Consider the following 24,897-nt stretch of genomic DNA (forward strand, 5'->3'; position numbering starts at 1 on the left):
TTCTAGATGCAAAATAACTTCTGTTTGCTAAAATCAGGCTTTTTTTTGTGTGATTCTGGCCTTTCGATGCCCACTTCCCCCCTTAATGACATGATGAAAGAATAAGCGAACTAGACCTCCTGCTGCACAAGCAAAGGCTGCCCTAAATTGCTCACCTCCGGTCACAGCTCCTGGACTGGCCATGTCCAAGAGTGGCTGAATGACATCTGGAGGGAAGACCTGGTTCTTCTGCCACAGGTTAAGTACCCGCACTATCTTTGGCTGCGAGGGTGATGTAATAAGAAGCAGTGGTAAAACACTGATGACAAAAAATGGCCCTCCGGCTATAATAAAATAGTCACTGGCAGGAAAACTAAAGGAATTCTTGCAGTAGTGGGTAGCCAAAGTGAATAGCCTTCCTCACCATTGCCACCATCAGCAGCACAGTGTGGAGACGTTCTAGTTATGCCAAGTAAATGGCTCAATAAGCCAGCTAAAAGATGAATGTGCGAATTTGGTAACGAACGGAGGCTGGACAACAACCCGAAATACACCGCCCAGCCGCGTGCTAGTTCCACCACTATCAAATGAGGCTTGTCACTGGCATGGCAGCATCTCCACCACAGAAATGGAATGCAAATATTTTCGTTAGTTTCAATGACTACTGTGAGTAACGCACACATGGCACAAAACTATTACAGAGCACACTTCGGATAATGTTATCACCTGTTCAACAGAGGTTACATGGATTCATATGCAAGCACACCAGTGGCATGTGCAAACCTGTGCGTGAGATGTTGACTAATACTCACTAGGAAATTCGTGACGAACGCTTTCCTCGCTGAGGCGTGTTGTTATTACGGCTCAGCATGTACAGTTGTGCGCAAAAGTGGAGAAACCATGCGCTTTGACAAAACTACCCGCCAGCTTTTTCTGACAGTGAAACAGTTATTTCTGATAAGTGCATTAGGTACCATGCGTAATATACTTGCCTTCTTGCCCAAGCAATTTTCTCTGGCCCATCTTTTTATGCATCAAAAAAGCAATCGTAGGAGTTAGCGTGGTCTCTCCACTTTTGCTCACGACTGTACATACAAGAACCATCTTAACGAAAACGTAAAAAAAATATGTCATTAGCATGTAGAGCAGATAGGATCGCACTTGCTTCAATCCAGTATGTTATGTATTTTTTCCATTAATTTTAGACCTGGTAAGATAGTCTGGCCCAACTTATGTTATGGTTTTAACCCTTTCACTGCCGGGTTTTTTTCTCGTCGCTGCACTCCCACTGCCGGTTTTTTTTTTTTTTCATGTTAGTTTCGTGAAAATTTTATGTTAGTAACGCACTGCGATGCTCTGCAGGACATGTAAACACTTTTATTCAAAATAACCTTATAGATATTGCACCAAATACAAAAAATGACAACTAATTAACAAAACAATTATTTCCTAATTAGGATGTCAAGGTGTTTAGAAAACTTTTTTGGTGTGGTACTCTTCAAAACAAGGCACCACAAAGGCACCGCTATCATCGGAGCCCAAATTCATAAGCAATTCCTGAATGTCTTCGTCTGTCAAACCGCGGACGCACGCGGAACGCTGCCTCGCCATGGCTGCTCTGCCGAGGCCAAGACCAAGAGACGCATCTAAACAAATGCGCCCCATCTGTTGCTTAAAATTTATACATGTTTTATAAATTTATGTGTCTTCTCCATAGATGGCCCGACATGCTTGCATCGTTTTTTTTTTTTTTACACGAGTATAATCGGGAGTGGCAGGGAGCGAGTTAAAAAGTCAAAACGAGTATACTCGGGAGAAGCAGGGAGTGTGCATGTGTGTACACACGAGTTATCTCGGGAGTGGCAGTGAAAGGGTTAAAGGCGAAAGCCCTCTTTCAAGCTCATGAGCTGCGAAAACGTTCATACGAACTGACAGTTAAGAAAAGAATCTGTCTCCACCGAGAATTCAACCATTATCCCTCAGTTCGCAGGCAAACATGCAAACTGCTAGGTCACGCCGGGCTTGTGAAAAACCGATCCTAATGCTCCTTGTCTAGCGTGAGGATAACAGTAGTGATGATGATGACGATGCAATTATCGACAATGATAATGATAGTAGTCACAATGACGACATTGGTGACAATGCCAAGCGCTCACCCTGTCCTCCTCGGGGCACTTGAAAAGGTGCTGAAATGTGTTCTGGATGTTCTTGGTGAACCGGGGTGCAAAGACATCCTTGTCCTGCCCAAATTGGTGCCGCGACTGCCGAACTATGGAGTCTACAACGTACAAGCCCGGGACTTTGTACTCTGGCCGGCACTGTGAGATGAAAAAAAATGCACAAATCAGCTCTGGGAAGCTACTCGTCAGGCAAAAAACAGCCACCACAGGATACAGGCCTCCAGACCATGCTCCTCCATTGTACAATGCATGCAATGGCCCTGCAACTGCAGCAAAATGATCAGGCAAGTGTCACTAAACATAAGACTTGAAAAATGTGAAAGTTCTTGCCTAGCTTTGATTTTATATAACTGAGAATTCTTTCATGGTTTCAGAAGCACCAAAACTCAACACAATGTTCAAGCTTTCTACACTGCCATCGCATAAGACTCATGCATTACAATAGAAATAATGCAAAACGTGCTCAGCATTCCACTCACTAAGCAAAAAAGCAATACTAACAATAAGCAAGTTTTTTCAATTAAACACCTATTAGAGAAACCACTGAAGCAATGAAAAAACAGTGCTTGTTGTGGCAATGGCTTCTTTAATGTTGAATGGTGCCCTGCACATATTTAGCATGTTTTCTTATATTTGGAATTACTGAAAGCATTCTTGATTTACTTCTGTCATGTGTCCTGAGCGATAGTGACGACACTAGTTTTAACTTTCCTATTTGAAGATATAGAATACAAGAACACTAAACAAGCATCACATTAGACACAGTGAGAAAAAGCATCAATAAATCACGTTTGTTTTATCGGAACCACAAGCATGATGATAAAATGGAAGTATATTTAAAAAAAAAACGTACCTTCTGCACAAACTTCTCAACACTCTGCACAATGTGTTTGTAAAATTTGATTCCTTTGATTGCAGACTTTGTAATCGCTGTCATCTTGGCTTTGGAGATCGGTGGTTTGCCTTCATACAGCGAGGAAAGCTGTTCCAGGTAAATGGTAAATGCATAAATACACATTCGAGCCTTTTTACTGCACTGTTTCCGCGCATTTCTCAGTGGTCTTTTTGCATTCTTACTTTCTTTTCGCGCAGAGAAATACATTCGCAGCCACCAAAAACCTTTATAAACAATATGCATTACGCGCACAACAGTGCTACAACGTCGGCGCGAGATGCGCCCTGTACGGCGTCAGAACCAACAAACACATCCCCCAACGTCAGGAACCAAGAACTGCATGGGAAAATGAACCAGCGAAGACAACTGCAGACTATCTCGAAACAACAGGTGCCCCGAAAATCGCCGCGATGGCCGCATAAGAAAATTAAGCAGCAAGTTATTTTATTGCAGCATTGTTATCTCATCCGCCCAACAAGCACGTTTGCCGTGGGACATGACCGATCCTCTCTAAAGCTGCTAAACTTCTCGATTACTTCCGATGCACTGGCGCGAAAGCTGGAGGCAATGTACAACAATCAACGGCGAAAATGAGCGATCGCGTTGCCTAAGATAAATCACATGGTCGCTAAAAGAGCCCAGCAATGGAACTGGAGATGCGAACAAGCCGATGTGTGCTTGGCATGACGCTAGATAGAACACCACCGAAGCGCGGGACGCGATACGCAGTTAGCGAAACATGCAGATCGCTAAGTCGACCGCGCAAGCACATCAATTGCCACAAGTTCAGAGCTACATTTCTTAATAGCAGCAACGAGAACAGCTACAACATCGAGTTAAGGGCCGTCAACTCATCGACGCGAAAGCATTCACAAGGGTGCTGCAGCAGCGCTGCGCCCAAACATTCCTAGCGCGATCGACGTTTAATTATGGTCAAAACAAGCACATAAACGAAGGACCAAATGTGAGTGATCAGTACCATCCAACCGGCATAAACTCGGATACGGCTAGTGTTTATTCTAATAGAAATGTTGATAAAAGAGCAAGAAACATGCCGGTTAGGCCTCATACGACTTTCGAGAATAGATTCGAATGAGCGCCTAAAAAGCCCCTAAAAAGATGATCAAACGAGTGCTTACCTCGCTGTTGAAGGCTTTGACGACCTCCATGTCGAAAATAGTGTAAAACGGTCTATCTTGAATAGTATTTTTTACGTTTACTACCTATTAAACACCTCGCCAGCATCCAAGATGGCGAGCGACATTCAGAATCGTGTCTTTCGCAGCAAGGGCTAACGCGCTTTCTCATTGGTCAAGCTCTGAAAAAAATGACCAATCATGAATCTCCATGGCCGAATTTTCATGTTGCGTCACGACTATAGTCGCAACATTTTTTTATCGCTTCGATGCGCCAGTGGCACTGTGGCAGTGCCAGTGGTCGTTCCCTGGGGCATCGTGATGTAAACCATACGTGAGATGCCTTTTGTTTACGTTTAGGTATACAAATTAATTATAGCAAGTTCGGCCTCATTAGTTACACAATTTTTCTGCGTACCATAACAAATAAGCCACAGATAGATATATAACAGAGAAGCTGGCATTTAGATTCAAAGGCTTTTACCGTTTACGTACACCATCAGTCCACAGTAGATCAGTAAGCAAAAATGCGCGAAATTAAAGCATTAAAGGTGGCTTGTGAGTCGTGACATTGCCCTTGCTACTAAAGTTATTAGAACACGTTGCGGGGCTCGCTACTATAGTCATGTTCCAAATCTTCAGTGATGTAGTAAGCATAAGTAGAATGAACTAGAAGCATAAGTAATCATTAAGAATATTATAACCTTTTTACAACAGTCATCGCAGCTCGACTGCAAGGGACAGCTTGTACTTGAGCGTTCCACGTCAAGGTGCATGGGTATGTTAAAGTAATTTATAATGCCTTCTTTCTTATTCTTTTCGTTAGACACCATCTCTGTTATGCAAGCGACAGCTTGTACTTGAGCATTCCACGTCAAGGTACGGGTTGTTAGCATGCATGGGCATGTTAAAGTAATTTGCAATGCCTTTTTTTTCTTTTCTCTTCGTTAGACACCATCTCTGTTATGCGCATACGAGGTCGAGCACACTAAAGGGTCATGTTCTGATTGCGCCTCAAGAGAAAATGTCAAACTGGATGCATAATGAGCCCTGTTAAATGGCTTTGAGATTAATTGCCTTCCAGAGCAGCTGCAGTTGAGTTTTTATTTATTTGAGCGAAATTATTTCTCGAATTATTTATTGGCTGCATGTGTAATGATCTCAAAGGCAATCTACGTAATGTGCATATCATGTGCTACACTTCCGTCTCAGGTAAAATGTCAAGCTGGAGTAGTAATCAACCCTGTTGAATGGCTTATTTTTTTTTATTTTTTTTTTAGAACAGCTACTAATGACGTGTCATCAATTTGAGTGAAATTATTTCTCGAATTATTTATTGGCTCTATATGTAGGGCAAAGTAAACTTCCATGGTTTACATTTATCAGCAGGAAAATGCTTACAGCTTCCACTAATATCCTTTAATCTTCACTTGCTCGCGAGCCAGCTGCACGTTATACCACGCAATGTCACGCATGCGCACGCATGTAGCTTGCACTGCTAGAGGTAGTAATATGCAGAACAGACTAGCTTTGACTATATATATTCTACATATAGCTACATATTAGTAAATTGCCCTGCACAAATTAAGGACAAGTTATTTTCGTTATGGGTTTTTGGAAGGCACTGTCCTCAGTGTTAGAATATAGCCATGCTAGGCAGCTGGGCAAAACTTAGCAAAGCTTTGATCAGAACCACGTACTTGGCAGTTTTCATCATGTTTGTGTCACCTGTAAAATTTGTCATACCTTTTTTGCAGTTTCATTAACTTTTTAGTTCTTGTATACATCAAAACCTGTTCATGAAATTGAGCTGGCAGGATTCTTGCATTGACACATGAAGTAACACGTTAGTTTATAATTGTTTTAGAAGTGACATGCCAACTGCTAAAAACAGAGCCTTTTTGAAATAGACAGATTTGTAGTCTACTCCTTAATGTTTCCTTGTGCACCATCGTCTTTTGCCGTATTAACAAAAGAAGAAGAACATCTCTTGTCATATATAACATGGCAAAAGAAGAGGAAAGGATATGCCTTTATTCAGCATTCAATAGGATGATGCCAATAATGGTCATGTTTGAAGTTATTTTAATGTAAAATGTGCTCATCATGCTAGCATGCTAGCTTTAGTAACAATTTCACAAAGCAGCAGTATTGTAAACAAAGTTCTGTAAAGTAAATTAAACCTGTACAATGCCACTGTGCTCTTTGTCGCATGTCATGTATTTTATCACAACAAGAAGTACCAAACAAACACACGACAATTGAGAAATGAAGTTCTTTTCCTTCAACCAGTTTATTCCACTTCTATCACCTTCAGGTTTGTTCATAGTTTTAGTAGTCATAGAACCTTGGCACCTAATGTATTTTTCTCACATGTACTAATCTCCTAAATTTTCGTGCAGATCAGAGCAGTTTCTCAGCCCCTTGTGTGATTGCAGCCTGAAAAGGGAATGATCCTGTTCGTGGGCTCATATTTTCTGCATAATCCGAGTGTTTTCTCCAAAATTGTTGCAGAAAAAGGGCGAAAGCAACCTCGCTGCACCAGAGTTCACCATGCTGACTGCAAGAGCTGCTTGTAACTTATAAGTTGGTGATGCTAACAGCCATTATTAGAGACTGGCTTCAATGGAAAGTTGGCGCAGATTTCTCTCAGTGCTTGGATGCAGTTGTAGACATCTTCATATGTGTTGTACAGTGGCATAGGTGCAAGACGGACAACGGATGGCATCCTTAGGTCGCACTGAAATAGAATGATGAAAAACAGGTCATGATCACTCCAGTTAGGTAACAAAACTAGTAGCACCATTTATTCACCATTTGAACACTAGGGAAGTTTTCATTTGAACCACATAAGTCAATTGAATGTGTACCCAGAAGTTAAACTGAAATGGCTATAGAGCAGTGAGCAAATGCTCCTGTTTGTACATAGCTAAGCAACACATTAACTAGAACTTAAAGTCCAAGGTTACTTGCATTTGCAATTCTCTTTCTTGTTAATAAGATGCCTGTACTTATTAAAGGAATTCAGGTAGTCAGCATTATCTGCAGCCCTCCACTACAGCATCCCATATAGCCTGAGTTCCTTTGAACTGTTAAGCTCCCATACTGATGGTTTTGTTCATTAAGACCAACAGAACCTTGCACAAATGAAATGAAGAATGAAATTAATGCTCTGGTTGTTCGCCTTCAGCTAATACTTCATTAATCATGCCTCATTGTGCTGAGGTGCCATCTAAAAACATTTGTAGACATGCTGCACCGCAGCCCTTGTTGGCTTCCTGTTTGACTCATGATCAAATTTCGCCACGACCAGTATTCATGTGAGTTTTTAATGGCCGCTGGTAATTCCAGTTAGCTGCAGCAGAAAACCTTACTATGACTGAGCCTTTATTAATTTAGATTTAGAAAAAAAGTACTTCAGAGTGACTCTCATCGTGATGCAGAATTCTATTACCAGTAATAAAAGAAAGTGGCAACAGTTTTCTAACAGATTTACACATGATACAGGGACCATGGTGAATTAATTTGGAAACTGATAAAACGCTGAATGGATGGCGCAAGGAAAGTAGATTTTACAGATTACTGTAAACCTTATTTTTTCTAGCATAAGATAGAAGAGCGCTACTTTTACACAAAGGGCACAAAAAGACAAATATGTGCTGTAAACGCAGCATTGGTTTACAATGCTCCACCAACTAGCCCAGCAATATTACAGTTAAGCCTGCTTTCTGCACAAATATTTGTTTGTTTTTTTTTTTTTTTTTGTTGCTTAATAAAACTTTCTATAAAGTCTCTACTGTGGTGAGAGGTTTATCGGATTAAGTAATACCAGTTTCCATTGAGCGAACAGGAGCACTTTTAGCTGCACACAAAGTGCTCTCGCGAGTTTCGGCGCCTACTAGTGGTCGAACAGGAGCAGTAGCGTTGTGTTCTATTGGCAGAGGAGGCGCGCTTTTGGGGTCCCGAGAGCAGCTTAGAGCAGTCCTCGGTGCTCCGTTGCCAGCGGCGGAGTACAGGGAGAACGGAGGAAGTCACGTGACCTTTTTGACGTCACTTCTGGTCATTCGCCTGGAGCCCAGGCAGGACGATTGAGAAAAATGGCGGAAGACGGCGGCGGCAATCGGCCGGTGGATACGGGCAACGCGAGCACGAGAAAAGTTTGATCACATGACGCCTGACGTCACGCGCTACGCTGCTCTCTGAGCAGCGTGAATGTTTCGTTGGGGAGATGAGAATGTGCGTCCCCAGTGCTCTCGTGGGCTGCTCTGGCTGCTTGTTGCTCATGCTCCTGTTCGCCCAATGGAAACCGGTATAAGTAAACTTACTAGGATTCCCCTGCGCTGTAATTCCTCGTGTGTGAATTTGGGCTCTTCAGCGAGGTGGATGCTCAGTTGGGATCCCCTCTTCTCAGTGTCAGACGGTGTAAGAATGTGGAAAGGGCGTGTGGAATCCTTAAGGTCATGGCTGGCACCAAGGTCGTCGATCATCAGAAGTTCGAAGTAACCAGTCAACAGAAACTGTTTTCGCAGCCGGTCGGACTCTTTGACCTCGGCAAACATCTATTTCGGACAGAAAGGAAAAATAAAGACACTGTGTTGATATTTTCTGAAATATCTCAGCTCTGCCGGAGTTAAATCTTAACTCTTTTGTGGTTTCTGCTTGATTGCATTACTTTCGTGATGCCACTTTTCCTTATCGTAGTGCTGGCTCAGACACAGAATTTTTTTGCTTTAAATTAGGCTTGAACGCTACCTTGTATGTGTTACAGAAAAGCATTTGCTGATCACAATTATTGTTACTTCAACTGATATGTACCTGAATTGAGTAGGTAATTAAATGGTAACTGCATTAAGAAACAATTGATTTCAACAAGAGAAAGTAAAATTTTCCGCAAATCCAGACATTGATGCAGTGAGTGACAATAGTTCGGTGACCGTCAGCTCATGACATGAAGCCATTACACAGTGCGTTGTCATAAATTATCACTATGTGCCTTTAGCACTTTACAGCCCTCAGAAACTGAGCAATTGTAATAGAGTAATTGGTTACTGTGCAGGTACTATACATAGACAAGAATGAGCTGGTGCAACGATTTTGATCTGCTGTGTATTGCAACTCATACTCTGGTAATTTTCACCAGCAGTTGTCATTCCAATTTTTCGTTTTATTTTTCCACACTTCCTCTTCCAAAAAAAAAATTAGCCATAAAGCTGAATATACTCTCACCATATGTACTGGAGGGCAAAGTTGTAATGCACAAAAGCCTCACACAGCTCACAATTATGCAAGGTGTCACACTTAATTGTTTGAACCTTAAGGGAACAAATCCGAAGCTCACTAAGCTTGACATTCTGCTGTGCTGTCGATAAGAAATGTGAACCACAATACACAAAGCTAGTGAAATATGGGCCGCTTGGACTTGCACATCCAGAAATTCTAGCACTTACATCTCCTATAGTCTGACCATCGTCTGCAAACATGTCCCGGACTAGTACTGAAGTTTATAACCAAGTTCAGCTTCTTGAAATTATACTGAGCCTTATCATCTGCTTTTCAAGTAAAGTAACCGATTACTAGCAATCGATGATTAAAAGAGAAAAAAAAACTGGGCTGCTAAAACCATTATTTTCTGGAAAAGTAATCGCTTTTCCAATGCGAAATTCTAAGATAACATAATTATCACAAATAATCAGTTGCTTGCAACATGTTCTGTACAACTCTGGTTGAATTCAGCAAAATACATTGAATTATGCAACAAGAGCAACTAGAATCTTGGATAACACTGTAAATAACTTATTTGCAGGCTGAATACTTCAAAAATGCATTTCAAATAGCAGCCTGCATATAATTTGTGAGCACTAAATTTCACAAATCAATTCCGTAGGAGTACTGAACACAGAAGGCAGTGGTTGTAATGTTTGACTTCGGAGAGTTAATGGTGAAGCCCATTAAGGCAGCCTAGCTTAGTGAGTGTATCTGTGTATCAGTATATCTGTATGTATCGGTATCAGAGTGTATTGTTCTGTAAAAACACACATAGCTTACAAGAGCGCAGGAACACGGACAACAGAAAAAAAAGGACACATCAGGCACTTCAGTAGGCGTTGAATAAAAATATGTTAGGGCAGATACTGTGAAAGCAATGTCTCCGATAAGCATGTTTTCGGGCTTGTGGAGTTCATTAGTATTAAATGCATATTGAGGACGATAAGAACCGCTTTTTCTGAAGAATTTATATTTTTAAAAGCTGGAAGTCTGGTTTTTTGCCTGAGTTGCCCATGAGAACAATTTGTTGCATATGATGTGGGTCCCTCTGAAAATTAGGCTGATGACTCTTCAGAAAGCTCACAAAGTTAAGGTCAGCCACTCAAAAAACATCGTGAACTTGGTTATAAGAAATGTAGTTTCTGGTTGTCACCAAAGCTAGCTGTAGGAGGGAACAGTGAGTTACGTGCTATTATATCTCCTCCAAGTAGCTAGTATTTGGAAGCAAGACAACAAGGTGCTGATGTTTGCTCTGTTTCATTTTTGCAGTGTAACAGTCGTGGAATGTGAATGAAAAAATGCCCGCATTAGAAACCGATCTCAAAGTCAGCCTTGATTGTGATAACAAGCCAAAGTTCAATAACAAAAAATTTTTAATGCAGACCAAAATGTTGCCAAGACTTGGAACAAGTGCACAGGAGGTTTTTTTAGTGTGGAGTTACAATCGGAGAAGCACTCGTCTTTTCAAAAATAATAAAGCCTTTGTCGACGTTTGTTGCACCTACACATCAAGCCTCTTTGCTGTAATCACATCTCTCCATGCCATCTTTGAAATAAACTCTTTCTTTCTGCTTGCCTAAAGGAGTGCTTGAACTGCTTCTTATCCCACATGCATCTTACCTCCAGACTTGCCATGACAGTTGCAACCAAGAGCGGTGCTCCATTAGAGAGCTTGAAGACATCCGCTGACAGGCATGGATCAAATTCTGCAAAGTAGCCATAATTTAGTCTTTGCTAGCCAGTTTGAATCTCTTGAAATAAGTTGAAATATTAAGGTCACTGTCACTGGTTCAGTTCATGCTATGCCTACTAAATTTACCTCAGTCTGGCTAAAGTGCAAAAATTGGTAGATTTTAATGTGTAACAACTACTATAACCAGTCTTGGCACATATACTAGAAGCATGCATAAACAGAAGTTGCCATACCTTTAACGTGCAAGCTAAACCATCGCTGTAGCAAAGTCACTAGACAACACAAAACCTCAGCATGATTGGTATATATTTGGATGTACCTAAAGAGCATTGGCACTATTTTGTCAGTTGCAAACAAGCAACGGGCACCTAAATCTAAAAATAGCATTGATTCACAAGGAAGATAGCCACTGGTTATGATCAATTTTGAAACCCATTATATCAGGGCACAAAATAAACACCTCAGAAAGCACCTTTTTTTTTTTCGTGCTTTGATAGAAATGCTAACAAACCATTCTGTGTAGCATGCAAGTATTTTCTTGTGACGCAAAGCACTTTGTTACTAGGTTTTATGAAATAGTGCGTTGGGTGTCTCTCGCACAGTTTAAGTATGAGCAAAAAGAGTTACAAGCAGCACATACCAGGTCGCATGAGAAACTTGGTCTTAGTATTGTTACCCCACCAGCCTCTGAACTCTGGCAACCGGCCTGAGGCTGTCCGGAATTTGTGGCTTATGTATGCAACTCCTATGCAGCCAGGCCCTGAATTCATGTACTGCAGAGAGAGAAACAGAGGGTGGAAAGTGTTGTTTTGATTAGTAGCTGGAATGGGTATGAGCAGACAGGTCTTTGATAGTGAAGCCTATACTTTTTACTCTACACAGAACCAGAAGCTTTCAAAAACAAAAACAGGGCTTAAGAAGTCTGTTGTTGCATTAATATGTCATTCCTTGTGATGGCTACCCAGTCAACCACGGATGTCCGTGGTATGTTCGATTAGAATCCGAATCTCCATTGCTATGAGAGGACATTCATAAGGCATCCTTATGGGCGTCCAAATTCAGATATCCGCATCGGAGATTCAGTGTATGTCTGAGGGGCATTCTTTATTGAATGGCACGCAGACATCCGAGAGATATCCATGAATGTCCATCTATGGCCATGAGTTTGTGGCTTACATATAAGTTTTAATTGTCCTCATGCAAAATATTTGAACAAGAGATTCTGTTGTGCAGATGACGAAATTATCTGACCCCATTCCTATTAGTGATCAACTGATTGCTCAAACTAACTGAATTATTATGCTAATGGAAAGTGGAGAACTATAAGGCTCCGAAATAACCGTCTCTAAGGCCTACGCAGATAAATGCTTAAAGTCAAGTCTGACTCAAAACTTTGCCTTCTTTTAGGTGCGTTTGTGTTGTAGATTAAGCAAAAAAACAACCCTTTCTAAACCCAAACTTGCATGTCGTAATTGATGTGAAACCAGTGTTTCTGAGCTCAGCAATAATTATCTGCTAAGCCTCCAAAAAAGCCAAATATAATCAAATTCATAATGACGAAACAGCACCAAAAGCTAAAATGTATTTCCAGCCTTCATTCCAGCTGACATTAAAATATGTGAGGTGATCTATAGATGATGAAGGTATTCTTAATGTGTCTTAATTACTTTTATGTAACAGAGGATTCACATTTTCTGAAAACTGTATTTCTAACCTGTAGCGACTACACAAACGAAATTTAATTACTTTAATTACTTGCGAGAGCTATAAAATACTCTGATAATTTTGGTTTTGCATTGCTGTCTGTTGTAACTAGGCAGCACTTCTAAGTGGGCAACAAATTTAGGACAGGCTTATAGGTATATGCGGGGTGCATGGTTTCTAAACTTCTTGCCACGTGAAATTTAGAACTTTTCTTGCGCAAGTTCCTTGCACAGACTTTATGCTGTCCTTCATAGGCTGTCATATACTTAGAAGGTAAACATCAGATATGGCATTTGCCTGGTAAATGCTTGCATGTGCTGACTTACCTTGTATGTGCACCAAGCTGCGATGTCCACATCCCATTCATTGAGCTTCATTGGAACATTGCAGACTGCATGGGCCATGTCCCAAAGTATGATACAGCCCTAGGGCAGAATTGGGAAGCATGACAAAATGCATTCTTGATGTAACTTAACTACGTCCTTATGAACAGCCTTTGAGTGCTGCAGGTATCAGTAATCAATGCTAGGGGTTCTTACACTATCTCGGTAAACCGAAAATAACTAGTACGCTTCTCATTCATATTTCAGCATGAACCCACCTGTTTGAAAATGCTTACATTCACTAAAATTTGCACTCCTTTTTCCTTTTCATGGCCTGCACAAATGTTTCTGTGTGTCTTGCTCGTTTATAGTGCAGAGTTTGTGGTTATCCTATTTGCCTCACTTTTACCTACAAAAAGCTAAATTCTGTGAAATCCAAAAGCTGTGCTCTTTAGTCTTTTATTTCTTTACCCTTATACCTTGTGAGCCATTGTTTTGATACATGCAGAACTTTTTAGATAACAATAAGTATATATTGTGTAATGCCAAGTGCAAGTGTAAATATAATGTGACAAACAGAAAAAAAGGTGTGGTGGTCAATTTCTGCAGTGAAATCACTTGGCAGGAATTACTGGTGAAAGGAAAATTTTAAACCTTCTTGTCTTTCTGAACAGGAACCGATTTGAAACTTGGTAGTCTTTTAAAAAAATTAACCTAATTTAACCTTGTTCTATACGTAATGAATTCTTAAAGTGATGCAATTAACTACTAGATTTGATTTGACCACTCGCAGCACAGTGAAGCTGACAGCTGGAACAGCATGATACGAGCTTTACATGAACTTGCATGAACTTACGTTACATGAAGTTTTGCTCCTACCTTTTCGCGTGCAGCAGCAGTGATTCCTGGTACATCCAATACCTGCCCACTGTAGTATTGCACTCCAGGTAGGAGCATAAGGGCAATGCTGTCGCCTTCCTTCTCAATAAGTTCGTAAATGTCCTCCTCTCTGAGCAGTTCTTCACCCTTCATATATTGGCAGGGAAAGAATTGGGCTTAAATTTTATGTTGACATCACATGCTCGTTTTAAGGTATTTAGTACTCAGAAGAAACGGAAATGGCAATATAACATTTATCGCTTGTCTAGTTTCTGTTTGGTTGTTTTCTAGAATAACCTTAAAGGGATGCTGAGTTCAAATTGAAGCGGGCCTCTATGATAGGACATGGCATTCTAACAGCAAAAATGGTACTTTCACTGAAAGGAAAGCTTTGATAAGCTAGAGGAGGCACTTTAGCTGTACCCACTATTGTGGTTAGTCCCCTGCAGTTTAGTGTGTCTCTTTTTTAGGGTAGAAGTAATTTGAACATGTGAATTCTGAGTGGGCTGTTCATTTCGTTTTATGAAAAACTGCCACTGAAATGTATTACCATTCATTTTTTCTGCTCATAAATACCAGTGACGCCACAGATAGTAATGTAGAACGCTCTCGAATTCCAGTGCGTTCCGTCATTTTGGGCTGTTTCTACCGAGTGGTTTCGGTTTGCATTTTCTGATGTCAGTCATGTCGGATACGTTCACCGCAGTTATTCCGCACCTGTCTTGTGATGTCACATGTCTGCCCACTGCACCGAGCTCATCAGTTTCAGAAACCAAAACTGACGTGAGAAATTTTGTTATGTATCGATTACTGGGCTGGCAGAATGAGGAGACATATTGAAAATGTTTTTGTCCATGCTTACTTTAATAACACCATGATGTCTGTTTAGTGCACATTTGCTTCTGCGCCAAACTTCCAAAATACTTTTCAAGAACAGTTCTTTTCAAAATACATAGTAACTGTCATTGGATGCAATTTCAGCAGATACAATCTTTATGTGACTGTTACAGAGAGTAGAATGCGATACACACCTTTCGTGGTCTCAGGATTATAAGATTAGATGCAACGTCAAGGCCATGGTGGGCTACCTGAGACTGTGCAGCGTACTGCAAGCATCATAAAAAGGGCAAGCATCATGTCATCATCTTCCGTTTGAAACCTTACAAGCATAGTTCTTACTTATATCTTTTGCTTACTAACCATGTCTGATGGAAATGCATATGACTCTATCACCATCTTGCATCGCTTTCCATGAGGCCTGTAATAAGTTATCTGGAAGAAAATTTTACAAAGTCAACACCCTCACATCAGCAGTAAGTTAAGATATTGCCTGGAAAATGACTGCAGAATGCAAAAGTACCAGCCAAACCTATGCAGTCTAGTTGCAAAGGCAGCAATGAATATGACCCAGTGTATAACTTTCGTCAGAGGTTTGTGGAAAGCGACTTTGTTGTGGAAATTAAAGTTCTTTGCGTCCAAGGCGCACTGCTTAAAATGTAATGGTCCAGTGTATAATTTGAAAAATCACAGTTAAACTGCATATCTCTGTTTTGTAATACGAGGAAAGACTGAAATTAACTTACTCTCTTTAACTAATATTACCTTCCATAAACAAACCTTCGAGTGCAGCTATACGTTCATAGACCAGTTGGTGAAATTACAACAGTAACATTCTCTCCCAAAGTCTTTCACCTCTCCCAAAATTAGGGATGAGGTGAAAGCAAGACAAGAGATTGCTTTGTCCTGACCTTTCCATGTTGTCTTTAGATGCAATTTAAGCAAAACACAGTGCATTAGATGATAACTAGTTCTCGATAGACATACATGAAAGATAATGTTATTTACTTTGTGACATTGATGTGTCATTTATAGTTATGAAATCAGCATAATAATATGCTCTTGCTTGCATAAAAAATGTTCCAATCAGTCTATATAACGATTACCTAGAGCTACCTAATAATTACCTAATAATAATAATAACAACCTAATAATTACCAAGAGTATATGAAAGCCTGTTTTATTGACTGTGTCAGTATAATAACTTTGCGATATGTACTCACCATCAACAGGTGCAAGTTTACAGTCAAACCATTCATGAAAACAATCTCATCAGGATCAGCACCTGCAAAGCAAAAAAAATTAATAGCTGTTTACAATACTGAACTAAAATTATACCTACTGAAGCTAGTAGAGCTGTTTAATTCAATTCAAATGACATTTCATTTGTGGTAGGGTATATGAATACATCAATATATATGCTTAAGGAGTAGAGACACCAAATTTTGGTACCATTCTTCTTGTTAATGATGTGTAGAACATTCCTGTATATGGATCATCACATGGTTTTCGCCTACAACCACTAATAATATTAGGATTAAATTCTTTTAACTGTTTAGGTTTCGCTTTCAGCAGCCACGCGATCGCTGTAACATCAAAGTCAAGTCTAGGTCACGTGAGGGATTAAAGAACAGCTATATAATCACTTATTCTTTACTTGCTGTGATTCCTGTTTTTGAGGCAAGCTGGCTTTACCATTTTAGTGAAATAAGACGAAAGAAGAGCGTTAATATATCGCTGTTCTTTCATCCCTCAAGTGACGTAAACTTGACCTTGGCATCACAGTCATCTCTCGGCTGTTAGAACCCAAAGAGGTGAGAAAAGAAATTTGATTTAAATTATTCAGCAGTAACACGTAAATATCACTTGCTCATCTGTGTACAGTGTACCATCTTGCGCATCATTGCAAGGCATAAAACACAAACCAAAACATGTGTATAGTATATGCCTTTCATGAAGACATTACAGTTACTAGTCTTCATTTGCCTAAGCCCCTTTCACTGGTCATCTCTGCTTTGAGCCCTAACAACTTAACTGCATCTTCTCACAGTAAATGTCAAACCATTTTGTCCTGAGTAATATCACTCATTACCTCCATAGCTAGAACAGCTCATTAATTATGGTTTTTTAACCACAGTGTCAAAAACTTTGTTGTCACAAATATTTAATGTTATGCCACTTCAATCTGCTTTCTTGCTTTATCATACTTCAAGAATGATTAGCATATAACATTACACAAAGTGTGGCTTTACATTAATTGTTGTTTGTACACGGTGAGATTGTTTGAATGCCATCTTTATACACTTTTATTTACCATAATTTTATTTATTTATTTATTATTTATTTTTTTTATTACAAGGCTTTGTGATACTGCACTGTGCGTGCACATATGTTTCCACACACTTCTAGCACACCTGGCTGTTTCCCGCTATATACTGGGTGCGGGCCGTCCAATGGCAAAAGCTTGTGTCAACAATAATGCGAACTACGTCTACACTCTGTGCAGGCTGTATACTGCAAATTATGGCGCACTCTGAAGTAAAACATTTAGTGACAGCTTTAGCCCAGGAAAGTTAACATTGGGACATTCTTGTGTGAAAGGTGACATAACACAAGTATTGTGTGTCATGAATCTTTCAGGTGAATTCTACTTGTAGAGCTAGGCTAAAATTTTCTCTTAAAGCAGCAATAGGCAAGCTCAAGACAGGCAATGCCGTCACATCTGTATGTATAATATAAATTTGTGTACCAAAGTGAATAGGTAGAATAAAATGTCTTGTCAACAACATTGACATTTAATTTGTATGCTCCTCCCATGTGCTCCAGAAACGTTCGAGCCTGAAGGTTCTTTTCTTATTGTTTTGAAGGAAACCAAAGTTCACTCAGTCTCTCTTTTCAGATTGTTGCGTTATTCCTTCACAGCATCACGTGACATTTCTGATGTCATCACCTCTCAACCAATCAGAGGAGTGCCCGTGGATCAAAAGATTTCGTCACGTGAGTGAATAATGTGACTGCATTGTGAGACGCAATGTATAATTGCAGGTCGCACCTACGATGTCTGCCATGAGCTTCTTCGGGTAGAGGTCACACGTAGCCGCTGGTAAGTACCCATGTACATGGCTCTCTGCACCCCTGCAAAAGTTGATAGTATGTATTATTATTTAAATATTTAGAATATTTTTACATTAATCTGTTCTAAAAGGAGCTTCCAATTGTCCTTGCCATGCTCATCTACTTGATGAAATCAAAGCCAGTGAGGAGAATCGAAAAACCACTGCGCGCGAAAGCATTAATATGTGGAATGTTGAGCTGCATTGCATTACAGTAGGACTTCTTTTGCAGTAAAAAGTGCTGCACGAACAGTTCTGCTGAACTTGATAAAGGTGCTTATCAGCCTGAGAAAGACTAGCCAGTGTTTGAACGACAATGAGTATAAATGTATTGGGCGAGAAAATTTTATTTCTGGCGTCAGCTTCATTTCAAGCAAACTTAAAGTTGTGCCCATGTTTTTTATTGAATAAAGGGCATTTTAATTATCAATAATTGGTTTATATGTACCTTTACAGATCATTTTAAGATTACCTTAGGGCGAACATCATTATATACATGCTTCCCATTTCAACGAACGAAACCACTCACGTTTTTCCCCAGTTGTCGAGCACCCTTTGTACATGGTCATCAGCGGCTTTTGGCTTCAGGCCCAAGGAGTGGCCACACAAGTATATACACTCCTGCCCAGGTGTCTTGATGAACTTGGGGTCCACTGCAGAAAATGCAACAGACATACCTCAAACAAAATTTCTCAGTAAAGCATGTGGTCATTATTTCATGGACATTTCCATCAGAAGTATTGTTGAAACACCTCCATTTTGCACTGTGTCTTGACTTAAGAGCTCATGATGCCACTTCCACTGTACTTGCTCACATAACAGTGCATCAAGTGCAATCTGGCGAAGCGCAAATCTCACTGCTGGAGACTGCAGTGCGATCTACAAATGTACACGATAGTTCTATGTAGTACATCCATTTTTACTTAATTCTACCAACATTTCAATGTTTTTACAAGAGACAGCTAGCTGTCATTATTTTTTCGGCTTGACGAGGACCTTGATATTTGGGTCAATGGCAAAAAATATAATTTTACATTCACTGCCATCTTGGTCATTTATTTTGCATTTGTAAAACACTTAATATTAACGCTGGTTTATTTCATTTACAAAAATGAAACTACCACTTGCTTGGCTGCGATAGATACAAAGCAATCGACTGACGCAATTATTGCTGACCACGTTGCTAATGAACAAGATATATAGCTGCTTCCTATAGTGCCTGTCATGAATGAAAATATTGCACTGAATAAAACACCCTTTTAGTTTAAATTTTTATAAACTTTTGTACCAGCACCCTGGGGAAACACTCTGTATCTCTGCATCTATGGCTCTAAGCAGAATGTGTGTACCGATGGCGACATCAGCCATTTTGGGCACACTGAAGCGCTGCCGGAAGCTCCGCAGCGAGTCCTCCTTGTCTAGACGCCGCGCGAACTCCACGCTGTTGGCCTTCAGGCCCCACTGCTGGGCCAGCGACAGCAGCTCTTGTCTTGGTGTGCTCTTCATGATGACCTTTTGATCTGTGCGGGAGAGTAGAAGATACCTTTTTTTAGGCACCCATCTTCGCACAGAGTGCTGCTTTTTTATCTTTGAGGTTTCTCTTCTTTACGTAGCAATGCATGCTAGCACGCTGTAGGCAATGGGGTCTGGCGTGACTCATGAGGGACGCATGATTTTGGTATTTTTGTGCAATTTGACAGCTACAACATATGTGACGTACAACACAGTACTACAGAAAATATAGGCGTTAGATGCTGTTCCTGTTTCTGCTGTTATTAATCGACAAAAAAAAGGAGGGGTAGCACTATGGTGTCTCTGAACATTAGAATAATGTTATAAAATTGCTATCTAAGTTGCCTGAATGTTGCCAACATTCTGTCACATAAAAATAACATTAGTAGAACATTCAAAAGAAGCATTATACTAATGCTCACTTTTTAATATTGTTATAATGTTATACACTATTTTATGTTACAATATAAACATTACTTTAATGCTACACAAAAATGTTATTTTAGTATTGTTGCCTAAATGTTTAAATAATATTTCAATCATAACTCTAAAGCAACATAGCATAAATATTTCAAACAGTAAGTCCCAAAACTTTTGCCCTTCCAGTAGCCACGTTTTTTCAATAACACTTATTTGCAACTAGAGCTTTGAGATGATTCCCATCGTAGAATGCAAGCACAGCCCTAATATTTCGTTAGAAAGGTTTGCTTATTATCCATTCGCTACTGTCACTCATAAAACACCTGTCGGCGATGGATATAAAAGCTTGACTCCATGATATTCGGAGGGTCCCCATCTCCCCTGATGGGGCTGGAATAGGTAGGTCACCGCCGCTTGCGGCGGGGGCTAGCCTGCCACCGAATTTTTATCTGTTGTAGGTCGTCATTGCACCCGCCACCGCTTCGGTGGTGGACGACGACTGTTTCTGCGGCGCGCGTCTTTCTTTCCCCCTTCCTTTTCCTTCTTCTCTATTTCCTCTTCTGTCTGCACGAGGCAGCGGAAGTGGCTAATTGCTACAGAGCCAGTAGCAGGCCCGTGCATTTTCTTTTCCTTCTTCCTACAGCCACAACAACAATATTCGGGTGAGGTTGGCTGGTCCTGGTCCTGATGGGCCGGGATAGGTAGGTTAAAACCCCTTGATACTTCGAAAGTTACGCCAACGATTGAACTTTGCCGCCGCCGCGCTACCTCCTCGCCTCCTCCTCGCCCCTTGCGCGCCCCTTCGCTGAAGGCCATTTCTCCGCCCGATTTCCTGAGCGACGATTGGTCTCCCTGCCGTTGTCCTTGGAAACCAACGCGCGTCCGGCGTTTTCCTTCTGTTTTCTTTTTCCTTCGCGCCATTTTTCTCCTAGTCTCGGCGAGCGAATATTTCGCGCTGTGCTTTTATTGCAGTGTGCAAGCTCTATGCCGTGCTGTTGCGCGTACAACTGCAGCAAGCGGCCTGAAGATGGTTATGCGGTATTCATGATATCTCAAGGCAAGCGTGACGGCTTGCGCACGAGTAAATGGAATCACAAGATTAGTCGAACGACGTTTATTCCTAGGAAGAACAGAGCTGTTTGCGACGTCGGGTGCCTTTCTCACTCCCCGTAATAACGCGTCACCTGACGCTGCGTTTTTTATTCCTGCTTGCTCCTCAATATTTTTGCGGCGGCAGCATGTTGATTGTATAAAAATAAGGTTGTCCTCTCCAGCATGCTGAATATTCTGCGAGGCTCCAAGGCTCCATCATTTAACACGCTTCGACTTCTGTACAGTCAGAAACAGGGCGCTATAATCTGCTTTTTGCTGTCAGAGATAACTGGAAAATTACGTTCTCTCGATTGCATTTGTCGCGATTATGCTAGGATCCCTGACCTCCTTCACTAAAAATAAAAATTCGGGCTTGTAGAGGAGCTAGCCTTTCCAGCTTGTACTTGTAGTGTGCGTCGTTTACTCGGGAGCAATTAACGCTGGCCCTGAAAAACTCTTTGGCAAGTAAACCCGAGGTATTGCGGGTAATCTGCACTAGTTAGGTCGCACGGCAATTTTTTTTTTTTTCAATTCTTGAATGTGTTGCCATGCTTCGACGCACGCGTGGGTTAAAAGATATGCGTTCGTTTTATCAGGGATACGGCCAATGTGCAGGAGGTGTTCATATGATCACACACGCTTCACTTTGACCATGACTACTAGGCGTTGGCAGGTTACCTTCGCTTTGAAAGCTGGAGCTCTAAAACCGCGATTCCGCGTATTCATTTATTGCGAGAAAAGTTATCCCATCGATGTCAAATCAGCCGGAATCATTGCATCAATTTTCTGTATTTACGAAACTTAAACAATCAATAATGATTATAGTTATGATGTAAAAATAGGGGAACATTTTGCGAGCAACAATAGAGGCTTTACAAAAGTTAGCGCCATCTAGTGAAAGAAACAGAAACTGTGCGCGGCGGCCATGTTTTGCTCAGTCCGCCCGCGCCTCCCATCGAGTACGCTGTCAACGTGCGCCTTCGTAGAACCCGTGCATGCACAGAAAGGTGCATTGGAATGCTCACAAGCGATTGTTTCATCTTTTAACATCACAGCAGTCGCTGTTAGCTCCAAGCTCTATTCGGAATGATGCCAGCATATTGTTGCGTGCCTTTATGCAGCCAGCGTACCGTCGACGCGCACGGAATCAAGGTATACGCGTGTATGCGACCGTTCGTTTGCAGTCCTAATCGGCTTTACAAGGGTCACTTGCATCATGTAAAGCATTACTGCACGTCCCTCTGACTGGGAGCCAGCTCACAGAATGTGCTATCACCTAAAACAGCAAGGTTAATTGTTTTGCTCGCTATGAAGCCTTGTGAACTTGAAGGATAAACTTATGCTGCGATGGAGGACACGGGAGAAGGAGCAATGCATGTGTAACGAATGCTATTGTGCAAATTCGTTCTTTGAAACGTTTTGTACGTAGGGTACATTTACCATTGTGTATTTGATTTAAGACACGGGCATGATTACCGAAACTACTTTTTACAGTCGTATGAAATTGTAGTGCTTGGTGCAGAGAGCAATACGGTTGTCTAGTGCGCCCGAGGTGTGTGTTTCACGCTGCAAAAGCAAGCGGCTGCCAAACCCGCGGCGTGTAGAAAAGCAGGAAAAGATGACATCCCACTAGTGTGTTGTAACATGCTCACGTGCAGCCCGTTTCGACCAGTCCAGGTCCAGAGCGCGCAGCTCAGGTTTTATACCTGCCAGAGCGGCTGATAAAATAACGAAGCGTGCGCTTCACTTTTGTGTGTTTTTTCGAGTCACCCGATGGTTCGCTAATTCAGAGCTACCTGAAATTCACTGGAATTTTTAAATATGTCGATTTCTTATTTATTCCCTTTGTCAGAAAGTAAACACTTGAAGCGTAATCTCATATGAAAGCGCTGACATTGGAAGCTTCGAGGAACTCGGAGGAGGAGGAACTCGGCTGAAACGAAAAGAAATTTGAAAAATCAACTCACATCACAGCGAATTGTTTGCGCTTTGTGCAACTGGCTGTGTTCATAAAATCAGATTTATATTATGTCATATCGTTATAGAAAAATTAGGGGGTCAATTAAACTCCGCCGTTAAAGGTATAACGCGATAGTGTCTCTCTCTCATACACACACACACGCACGATGTTTACTTTCTTCACGTGTTATATTTTAGCTCTTTTATTTATTTATTTATTTATTTATTTATTTATTTATTTATTTATTTATTTATTTATTTATTTATTTATTTATTTATTTATTTATTTATTTAACCAATTACTGAGAGCCCTAACTGGCCCTAGCAGGAGGGGCGAAAATAATACAATGCAGTGAAATATGAATTCATCAAAAGTAACATACTACACACAAGTGTAGTATGTTATATGTTGTTATGTATGTTATATTTCTGTTACGTATGTTATGTTATATTTCTATCATTTCTTTATTTATTTTTTTTACGTTTTATATTTTTATACACCAATACGCATGCGTCAGCAACAATCGGCTTTTGAACACATTCTCCAATTATTTCAATTAATCAACTACACATTCTAAATTTTCTTCCTTAGCATCACCAAGCACTGGTTTTTTATTCTGACACCTTTTAAACCCTTACTTTCCAATTTTTCATTTTTTTCGTTTCTTTATTTCATCAATTGATCAATTAATTACAAAGACTTTATTAACTCGTCATCGCCTATCGCACACCAATCAATATGCAATCACTGGAAGCACAAATTACCATGCCACTTTTTTTTTATTATTTCTGAGACTAATGCCAACTACTGCGTCGACGGCATGGGAAGGAAAGTGCTAAGCGCCAGTCCAACTTACGTCAAATTACGCATGATCCTTTTATCATAAAATAAAATGCATCCTCGCTCATTTCACCAACCAAGTATTTTCCAGTGGGATGAGCGGCGGTGATTGCGCAAACCAAGCAAACAAACTCGCGATGATCTCTCATAGGCGTTTAAGTAAACAGCAAAGGCGCACAGACAAAAAATCTATATTACAGAACTCTAGGATAGGGATGACGCTGCGGATTGCTGAGGGGCCCATGCACGATTTGTAGAGCAATTTGTAACTGCGCTCGGCAGCGCGGCTGGTGGGCCCTGCCAGGTCTCGGCTGTCAAAATACGCTTCTAGGCGTCGCTAACAGAAACCTCCAGGGACCGAAGAGAGGTCCAAGCACAGCACACTAGGTTAAAACGTGAAAAGCGCGAACAGAACGGAGAGCGCTGACGGACGGACACGAAGCGAACGGATGGAGCGAGCAAAATATGGCGGCCAGCGCGGGATCAGCGTGCCGCTCACGGTTGCCAGACGTACTTTTGTAAACCCTCTATTCTTAACACTGTAACATATTACTCATTTCAATTGTATGCAAGAAGTTTTTTTTTTTTTTTTTTCACCAAGCCTGAGTGATTAACTCATCGCTCTATGTTCTAGCTACATTTCACTGAAGACCAGTTTGAGCCGCCAATATTACACAAACTCGAAAAAAAAAACAGGCCAAACGCAGTTCCATCAATTTTCTCTCACCGACCTGTCCTGAAGTAAAGGAAGCCTCCTCGACAGAGACATGAACCTCGCTCTGATAGTAGTCAGTTATTTCAGAGGCTTGCTCTTTTCCCACCTCCATTTATGAGAAAACAAGAAAGTATAAGAATTAAAAGTCAATGTATAGTTGTCTCGTCAGATATGAGATAATAGAGATATGACTGACAACGTAAGTCAATGAAAATTGAAGTATATCAATGGGTCATGGGGCGGCATCAGATTAAATAGTGATGGTTATGGATAGTGATAGGTAATGATGGCGACTGCTGCGGATAATAATAGTAAATGATAGTAATAGGCCCGGATAGGGAGGTGATAGTGTTC

At 40.8% G+C, this 24,897-nt stretch overlaps 2 protein-coding genes and 1 long non-coding RNA gene across 7 annotated transcripts in view; 1 reads left to right on the forward strand and 2 right to left on the reverse strand.

Moving 5' to 3' along the window:
- Positions 1 to 4,787, reverse strand: part of Isha (Insulator su(Hw) mRNA adaptor) — an 88,428-nt gene extending 83,641 nt beyond the window's left edge. For 2 of the 3 annotated variants that reach the window (XM_084593120.1, XM_084593113.1), the window contains exons 1-4: positions 4,194 to 4,474; positions 3,013 to 3,141; positions 2,136 to 2,297; positions 156 to 261 (exon numbers count right to left, since the gene is read on the reverse strand). In XM_084593120.1, coding sequence (XP_084449246.1) covers positions 156 to 261; positions 2,136 to 2,297; positions 3,013 to 3,141; positions 4,194 to 4,223 — 427 coding nt within the window. In that variant the 5' untranslated portion in view covers positions 4,224 to 4,474. Of the gene's footprint in view, positions 1 to 155; positions 262 to 2,135; positions 2,298 to 3,012; positions 3,142 to 4,193; positions 4,475 to 4,674 lie in introns of those variants that run through there. The other variant, XM_084593104.1, reaches the window with a different exon arrangement.
- On the forward strand, positions 4,463 to 11,027 carry LOC146208395 (uncharacterized). Its single transcript, XR_014704909.1, has 4 exons — positions 4,463 to 4,524; positions 4,908 to 4,968; positions 9,247 to 9,316; positions 10,725 to 11,027. It is a non-coding gene; the product is annotated as an uncharacterized LOC146208395 (long non-coding RNA).
- LOC146208396 (uncharacterized) overlaps positions 6,465 to 24,897 on the reverse strand; it is a 47,982-nt gene continuing 29,549 nt past the window's right edge. For all 3 annotated transcript variants that reach the window (XM_084593162.1, XM_084593144.1, XM_084593153.1), the window contains 12 exons: positions 19,354 to 19,524; positions 18,534 to 18,657; positions 17,944 to 18,026; positions 16,115 to 16,176; positions 15,255 to 15,326; positions 15,086 to 15,160; positions 14,055 to 14,201; positions 13,179 to 13,277; positions 11,789 to 11,921; positions 11,076 to 11,161; positions 8,516 to 8,749; positions 6,465 to 6,930 (listed from right to left, as the gene is read on the reverse strand). In XM_084593162.1, coding sequence (XP_084449288.1) covers positions 6,787 to 6,930; positions 8,516 to 8,749; positions 11,076 to 11,161; positions 11,789 to 11,921; positions 13,179 to 13,277; positions 14,055 to 14,201; positions 15,086 to 15,160; positions 15,255 to 15,326; positions 16,115 to 16,176; positions 17,944 to 18,026; positions 18,534 to 18,657; positions 19,354 to 19,510 — 1,416 coding nt within the window. In that variant the 5' untranslated portion in view covers positions 19,511 to 19,524 and the 3' untranslated portion in view covers positions 6,465 to 6,786. The remainder of the gene's footprint in view (positions 6,931 to 8,515; positions 8,750 to 11,075; positions 11,162 to 11,788; positions 11,922 to 13,178; positions 13,278 to 14,054; positions 14,202 to 15,085; positions 15,161 to 15,254; positions 15,327 to 16,114; positions 16,177 to 17,943; positions 18,027 to 18,533; positions 18,658 to 19,353; positions 19,525 to 24,897) is intronic.

The sequence above is a fragment of the Amblyomma maculatum genome, chromosome 1, assembly GCF_055883805.1.
Source record: "Amblyomma maculatum isolate TAMU_Amacu chromosome 1, ASM5588380v1, whole genome shotgun sequence".
Lineage (NCBI taxonomy): Eukaryota > Metazoa > Arthropoda > Arachnida > Ixodida > Ixodidae > Amblyomma > Amblyomma maculatum.